Source organism: Sycon ciliatum, chromosome 6, assembly GCF_964019385.1.
Source record: "Sycon ciliatum chromosome 6, ocSycCili1.1, whole genome shotgun sequence".
NCBI classification, from domain to species: Eukaryota; Metazoa; Porifera; class Calcarea; order Leucosolenida; family Sycettidae; genus Sycon; species Sycon ciliatum.
This window is the reverse complement of record NC_088648.1, coordinates 6234033-6241532: the sequence shown is the minus strand read 5'-3', so window position 1 is coordinate 6241532 and position 7500 is coordinate 6234033. Positions and strand designations below refer to the sequence as shown.

The 7500-nt window shown below is 44.5% G+C and overlaps 1 protein-coding gene across 2 annotated transcripts in view; it reads left to right on the top strand.

Annotated features, from left to right (window-relative positions):
• The window catches only part of LOC135819246 (uncharacterized), a 44968-nt gene that overhangs the window by 26305 nt on the left and 11163 nt on the right, over positions 1-7500 (top strand). For both annotated transcript variants that reach the window (XM_065332417.1, XM_065332416.1), the window contains exons 9-14: positions 2028-2126; positions 2716-2790; positions 4439-4636; positions 6149-6374; positions 6778-7070; positions 7345-7500. The exon at positions 7345-7500 is cut by the window's right edge and continues 48 nt beyond it. In XM_065332417.1, the coding sequence (XP_065188489.1) occupies positions 2028-2126; positions 2716-2790; positions 4439-4636; positions 6149-6374; positions 6778-7070; positions 7345-7500 (1047 nt within the window). The remainder of the gene's footprint in view (positions 1-2027; positions 2127-2715; positions 2791-4438; positions 4637-6148; positions 6375-6777; positions 7071-7344) is intronic.

Genomic DNA, 7500 nt, shown 5'->3' with positions numbered 1-7500 from the left:
CTCTCCTTACTGTAGTCAGTTACTCTTACAGCACTCTTGAGGATCACTGTGCTAGCTGTATGTCTATTGGGGGGGGGGGGGGGGAATATCAGGCTGAAACAACAGCAACCCCAAGTACCAATCCAACACTCACCAACTGAAATATTTTTGTATGAGTAGAGCTACCCATCAAATAAATGATAGAACATTTCTCGGTATTGTATACTTGCGTCTAGCATGTGTACCTCAATACACAAGAGGAATATGCCGACATTATTTTGGCTCAAAAAGAATGCAAAAAAACCCTTGCAGATGGAGAACAGGCTTCACAAGTGCTTTCCAGCAGATCTTGGAATTGGCACCAGTGACCTTAGACTCTAAGGATATTATCAAACAGCCCGGTTTCTGGCATCCAACCCCTATCAGCTAGAAAAGAATTGTTTTTCAGAACACAGTTTGGGCGATATAATATTTGATTGGAACAACGAGCTTCTAGTCTTTCGCGCCAAGCCCGAGCAACAGAGCTTGGCCTAATGGGCTCCACCATCTGCCACTAATACTAGAATGCGGGCCATGGCACTCCATCCACTCACCAGTCCATACAATGGCCCTCCCTAAATACTAAAGTGGCGTAAATAGATCTATTCCCGTAGCTATGCAGAAGACGTTACTTCAGTAACGTCTGGCGCTAGCCAGGGTCCACACAGCTTTAATTTGGTATTTGTTTGTTTGTGTGTTTGTTTGTTTGTTTGTGTCACGCGTGGCGCTATCCCGTATCTGACGGCAAAAAATCATAGGGATGTTATAAATTTTTCAATTCTCCTATTTTTTCAGGCATATCCTGGGATTCGAACCCGCACTATCGCCCTACATGCATTCCCCCATACACTTCGCATTCATACTCATTCTTCCAAGTTGCTTCACGTTATGATCTTGCATTTGAAAGCCCTGTTTAAATATTGCGGGCAGCCGTATGTGGCCAGCTGTGTTTGATGGTACGGTACGGGAGACGGTGTCGTATTACCCTCGATCGTACCTCTCCCGTACCTATCCCTTCCGTACCGTACCATCAAAGACGGCTGGCCACAATGCATATTCAAATAGGGCTTTCAAATGCAAGATCATAATGTGAAGCAACTTGGAAGAATTAGTATGTATGCGAAGTGTATCGGGGGATGCATGCAGGGCGCGATATTGCGAGTTGGAATCCCAGGTTATGTCTTTTAAAAAAAGGAATTTTTAAAGAATTTATAACATCCCTATGCTTTTTTTTGTCTAGGTCATCAAGGCAAAAAAGCATAGCGCAAGGCCCTGAGCTTCCAAGCTCTCTCGTTGGTGTTTGTGTGTAGGATTGTACTTGCATGTGTGCATGTATGTGTGTTTGTGTGTGTGTGCGTTTGTTTGTGAGTGTACGTGAGTGTGTGTTCGCGCGTGCGTGTGTGCGTGCATGAGTGTGTGTGGGGGGGGGGGGGTAACTCTTTTGTAAGGAATGGTGCTCTTGCAGCTTGCATCAGATCCACTCTGTTTTAGCCACCGACACTAGTAGCAAGCAATGGCAGGAAGTTAACATGATTTACTGGTATACAGTTGAGCCACGGGAAAGCGTACACAGACAAGTGATGGACAAAACTCCATCAAGCTAACATCGCCTCACGAGGAAAGAGTTCTTGGGGTGGGAGTTTGGAGGGGGGAGGGTCACAATCTTCCAGTTCATCATTCGGTTTACACCTCTTATACAGACAGAGCCATTATTGTACGAGACAAGACTCCCAAGTATATCTCAGTGCAGAATTGTTTGTGTTTTTTAGAAACACAGCACACCATTATGAACATAACTGCAGAGCACGAGAACACGATATCAAGATTGCCAATGGCTTTGGTCATAGATGGCAACATTGATTTCAGAGATATGGGAAAGTAATGCTTGATATTGACCGCATAGGATCCATCCATTCCACGATATGGCAATTGTCATTAATTCCAGTAGAGTACAGGTACTCGTGATATCGACATGTCGGTGTGGTTGTTGCTGCTATGGCTGTGTTTAGGATGGGAGACCTCCTCTTTGTGACGCAGTGTACGGGAACGAAGCAGGTTGTGTACCATACTTGCTGGACGTCACCTGGACCGAGCTTGCATATGATGAGGTAAGAGTTGAGAAAACTATGCCGTGTTATGAATAGGCTTACTAGTTTTGTCGGAGAAGATATGTTCGGTTACTGTGAAAACCTTTTGACATAAACCACTCTCTCGCAACCCCCCCCCCCCCTCCTCTGCACAAGTTCTTATCAGTTTATATGATTGTTGTTCCTGAAACACGTAGCTTTACATTAAGTTGGATAACATGAACGATCTCCATGGAAGGCAGTTTGAATATGAGGGAAGAGTACTTTCTGTAGATGAAGTGCGTAAGAGAAGACTAGCATGCGTTCTTCACCAGTCTATTTCCTCACTGTCTACTTCAAGGTGTGTTGGGTATTATCATCGTGGACAGTGCATCTCTTCTTACTCTTCACTTTAGACAACTTATTTTGTGTATGATGTTAAGTATTGAGCAGTGACAGAATGATCTATCATTTCTTACTGTGCACCTGTGCTATATACGGTGTAATAAGTAAAATGGCGGGTGTGTTTTCTGTGATATTTTGGATATGTGATAGTTATGGTGACTAGTGAAATTGATGACAGTGAAGAGTGTATCGCTATACCAATATTGGTTCTGTGTTTTCAATCCAGGCTAAGGAGATCGTGGAACGGGCCGGGAGGCTAGCTCATATAAAGGGCTTCATACAAATACTGGACTTGATTACGGTGAGACATGTCGTTATTTAGGATTACAAACTCTTTGCTCATGGATGAGAGGAAAGACAAATTGGTAGAAGTTGTGAGTAACGAGCCCACCGATGGAACCAGATCAATTAAATATCATAATGCTAGTGCCGAGTCGGGTAGCACTTTCTTCGGGTATCGGGTTCGGGTAGTTTTCCACGGGTAGCACTTGTACCCGATTGGGTAATGTTTCCCTAGCAACACCACAATGCACCCCTTCCCTTACACACTGGATAGATATGCAGAGTATGACATGAATTTGTCCAAGTGCACTGTACATGTCATGATTATGATGTCATCTGCGACTTCGTGTTTTCGGGTACTATTCTGTACCCGACTACCCCAGGTCCTCACGGGTAGCACGGGTACCAGACTACCAGTGCATACCCCTGATAAATACAGTTAGAAGATGCGACAAGGCACAAATCTCACAGGGTGCTGAGACATTCAATACCCTGACGCATAGGTCCGACATATCTCCAAGCCGAAAACCGATAACGTTCCAGGTTGGAAAAATACGCTTAGGAAAGTCCAATGAGGTTTGTGAGAGCCGAAGAAAAGAATGCAAGAATGAAAGAAACAGAGAGGTGTTACCAGATTTCTTGATGCTATGGTATGGCTATGGTGGAGTGAAAGATGGACAGAAAGCTAGCAAGTTCACTGTCAATGTCTCTGTTGAGAATCATACGAGTCTCCAGGAAACTATTGACAGCCATGTATTGAGAGAACCCGCAACTCATTCCGCTACACCCATGCCTCTATACCGGTAATTGTGTTGGGTCACATCATTGGAATACTCGGTTAGAGTTTGTTGCCCACGATCACAAGTGGTGGGCACTGAAATTGGCTATTCAAATGTTCTGGCTAAGAGCAGATGATCCAAGAGTAACAACAGAGGTCACGGTGAAGAGTAGATCAGGATCGCAAGGGACGACAGAGTCAATATAGAATGACAAGACAGATGAGGTGAAATGAGTGTCGAATGTCACCATTTGATGGAAGACAAAACTGGAGACATATTTCTCTTCTAGAACTGTTGGTGTTCTAGCAAGCAGAGCAGTCAGATTGGCGATCATTCATTTCTACTGCGGCCATGAGCACAGAATGAAGATAGCTAATGTGGGGAAAGACATTCCTCTAAAATCCCAATGAATTCCTGGACAGACTGTGATGAGTTGTGTGTGATTATGCTGTTTGAAACTATACTAGTGTGATCCCTGAGCCCGTGCACTATACATCATACATCAATTGTCCTCATAATAGGCTTGAAGTGCTGGTTACATTGAACAACCTGATAGCAACTAGCTAGCTTACTGTCAGATGTAAGATAGTGTCTAGTGTCTAGTGTATGTCCAGCTATGTGGATATACTGTAATATATTGCGCTCAGTGAAATTCGACCCAGAGTCCATATTTGGCAATTTCAACTTGCACGACCCTCGGTAACCTGGAAGTGGCATCAATGCGGCTGGACGAAAATATGGGAAATACTACTTGTATTATCGGAACTGATCGAGGGCACCAGCTTTTCAATTTTGGTTGAATTTCACTGAGCGACACTGTAGTTCATGACAGTGTTCAACTTACATACTTTGGGTATTGTTGTTGTGTGCTGCATTTGTATGCTCCAGACCAGCTTGATCTGTGCAGAGTTTGGTGTTGAGGGTTACACTGATCCTACTGAACTGATTGCCAACGTCTGTGGGGCAGAAGGGTCAGGGAAATCTACCTTCATTGCATCCTTCACAGCAGAAGGTTTCTTCAATAAACGGCTACGCAAGGAGAATCAACCGGACATGAAGGCAAAAGATTTAGCATCCCGAACAAAGGTGAGGTGAAAGCAATGAAGAATGCACAAAGTGCTACAGATTTTAATTGGGATGAATTCATTGTTAAGTCCAAATCATTTGTCAGGGTTAGTGACAAGTTTTGTTTTCATTCCAAATAAGCACAAATCAACACGAACGGGGAAGTGCAAAATGTAGGTGTTATGAACCCTATCAAAAACGCTACGCCAATAACAAGGAGAAAAAGAGGTAAACAGAGCCGTGAAGAAGAGTGACTGGTGAAATGTTCATGCTGGGGTCTGCAAGCGTTGTGTGGTCTTATCTGGTCACAAGACAAATCTACCAGTACTAGGAATTGGCAGACCAAATGAAGATTGCACCAGCAATGTACAAATTACCACCCAGACAATTGTGAATATTATAACTGATATAGTCATCGTGGTATGAGATATACATGACTGAGGGTAATTTGATTATCGGTTGCCGATTGGTTGTATTTCTATCAATAAATGATTCTACTGCTATGTATGTTATATGAAAGGGTTTGCTCCCCACACCGGAGCTCGCGCTATTCCGCCGACTTTACTTGACACTTGACTGACTCACGACTGCCATCCAGAGCACACGAGAAGTCCATCGAACCTTCGACTCGGCAAACCTGCAAGAAAGCACCACTCCCTGCTCAATACACAGTGTTTCGGGGAATTCACCCCTCATCAGTTGAGCTTGAGTAGGCTGAGGAAGATTGTGCCTGAAGAGCACCACTTATATAGTGCTCTCCAGGCACAAACATCACCAGGGATACAAACTTACAGAGACGGAGCGTCTCTGTAAGTTTGTATCCCTGGTGATGTTTGTGCCTGGAGAGCACTATATAAGTGGTGCTCTTCAGGCACAATCTTCCTCAGCCTACTCAAGCTCAACTGATGAGGGGTGAATTCCCCGAAACACTGTGTATTGAGCAGGGAGTGGTACTTTCTTGCAGGTTTGCGAGTCGAAGGTTCGATGGACTTCTCGTGTGCTCTGGATGGCAGTCGTGAGTCAGTCAAGTGTCAAGTAAAGTCGGCGGAATAGCGCGAGCTCCGGTGTGGGGAGCAAACCCTTTCTTACAAATTATCGCCGAAGTCGCAACCACTATTTCGTAATGTATGTTATATACACATAGTATTGCTACCAGAACTACCGTACTGGCGCGATTAGAGCCCTCTCTCGAATAGTGCCGCCAAGTTTGATGTCCTTTTGCTAATTTTCCTGTCCATGTCACCTTCCTAGTGGTTTCAGGATCAAAATCGTAGTTCTTGTTTCTGGTTCTGGCAAGTCGTGATAGTTTACAGGAAACATCGGGGTCTGTTTTTTTGCCTTCTTTGCTTTTATCATGGGTGACATAAATGCACGAGCATTGAAAGATAGTGCCTCCTAGTACCCCCGGCGGCACTCATCATGCGAGTACGGTATACTGTTGCTGTAGAACAGTGTGATTGTGGTGAGCTGGGTATGATTCATACAATGTTCTCTTGCTCATTCATTTTGTTTTTATCTGTTCCATAATTATAGGGAATTGAAGAAACCATTTACAACCAATCGCAGGTGAAGGTGCATTTTCGCGACTTTGCTGGCCAAGAACATTATACCGAGTCACAGGACATCTTCACGGTTGCCATGACAGCACCATCTGTTGCCGCAATAGTGGTGGACGGCACAGAGTGTGTTGATGAGATCACACAGACTGTCAGTGCAACTGCCGCCAATATTGTTTGTCGCCTGTCTGCACCTGATGATGGTAAGTGCATAGCAATGGATAATTTTCTTGCATGTCACATGATCCATTCAGCCAGTTTTGAACACTGCAACTAAATCCCTGCCTGCAGCCACACAGTTAATATGAAAGGCACAAAACCTTCCAGCGTGCTTTTCAATCACAGGTTTTCTCAGCAGAAAACATGCCAAAAACGACAATCAGTTGATCATCAGTCAGTCCTGGTGCCCATATCCCTCAAAGTCAAACTAGTTATTACAAGACATGAACTTAGGATGGAAAGACTTCAACTAGTACTAACTTCTCCATCTGGCATACAAGAAAGAAAAGGGAATACTTTGCTTTCTTGGATTGACTAATTGTGTATTCATGTCCTGGTATTCCTTGTTATTAGCCATTTTGTCACTTTGTCTTCTTGCATTATCAGGTTCTCTACCGACTGTGCAACAAGAACAAGAACAGCAGCAGCAGCAGCACCACCACCAGGAAGATCTGCAACAGGCGGAGAAACTTGATGTCATCGCAATTGCCACACGAGCTGACCAGCTAACACCAGAAGAGCGCATTGAAGTGGAGAAGGCCATAAGGAGAGGAATGAAATCATTCTCTCAGCGCTTAAATCTCTCTATTGTGAGAGTAGTGGACGCTAGAAAGTCCAACAGTTCCAGCATGAATGATCTAAGAAGAGAATTCATGCACTTGATCAATCGAGTGTTGGCGGTAAGATTTCTTATTTCCCACTTTTTGGTCAATTTTCTCTGCCCTGAGTGTTGCTCGAGTAGCTGGTCGAGTAGCCAATCCCCTCCTCTCCCCCCCCCCCCCCCCCCTCCAACCTTTCCCATTTCCCGTTCCTCCTCTGGTTATTGTGAGTCAATCAATTGTAAAGTCAGGCGGGGGAAAACCGCGAACTCCCTAATGGCAAGCAAACTCTTTCCTATTAAATTATTGCCAAAGTCGCTGCCTCTATTTCGTACTATTTCAACTTTGTCTGCAGAAGTCACCAAAGCAACCGCGTTTGCTGCACAAGGCTCGGAAGCATTTGGATGAGGTTCAGGCATCGATGCCCAATCCATACTGTTCAAGAGCTGAGTTCGTTGCGGCATTCAAGAAGGCAATCCAAGGAACCAAAGAGGCACTGCCGAAACGACTC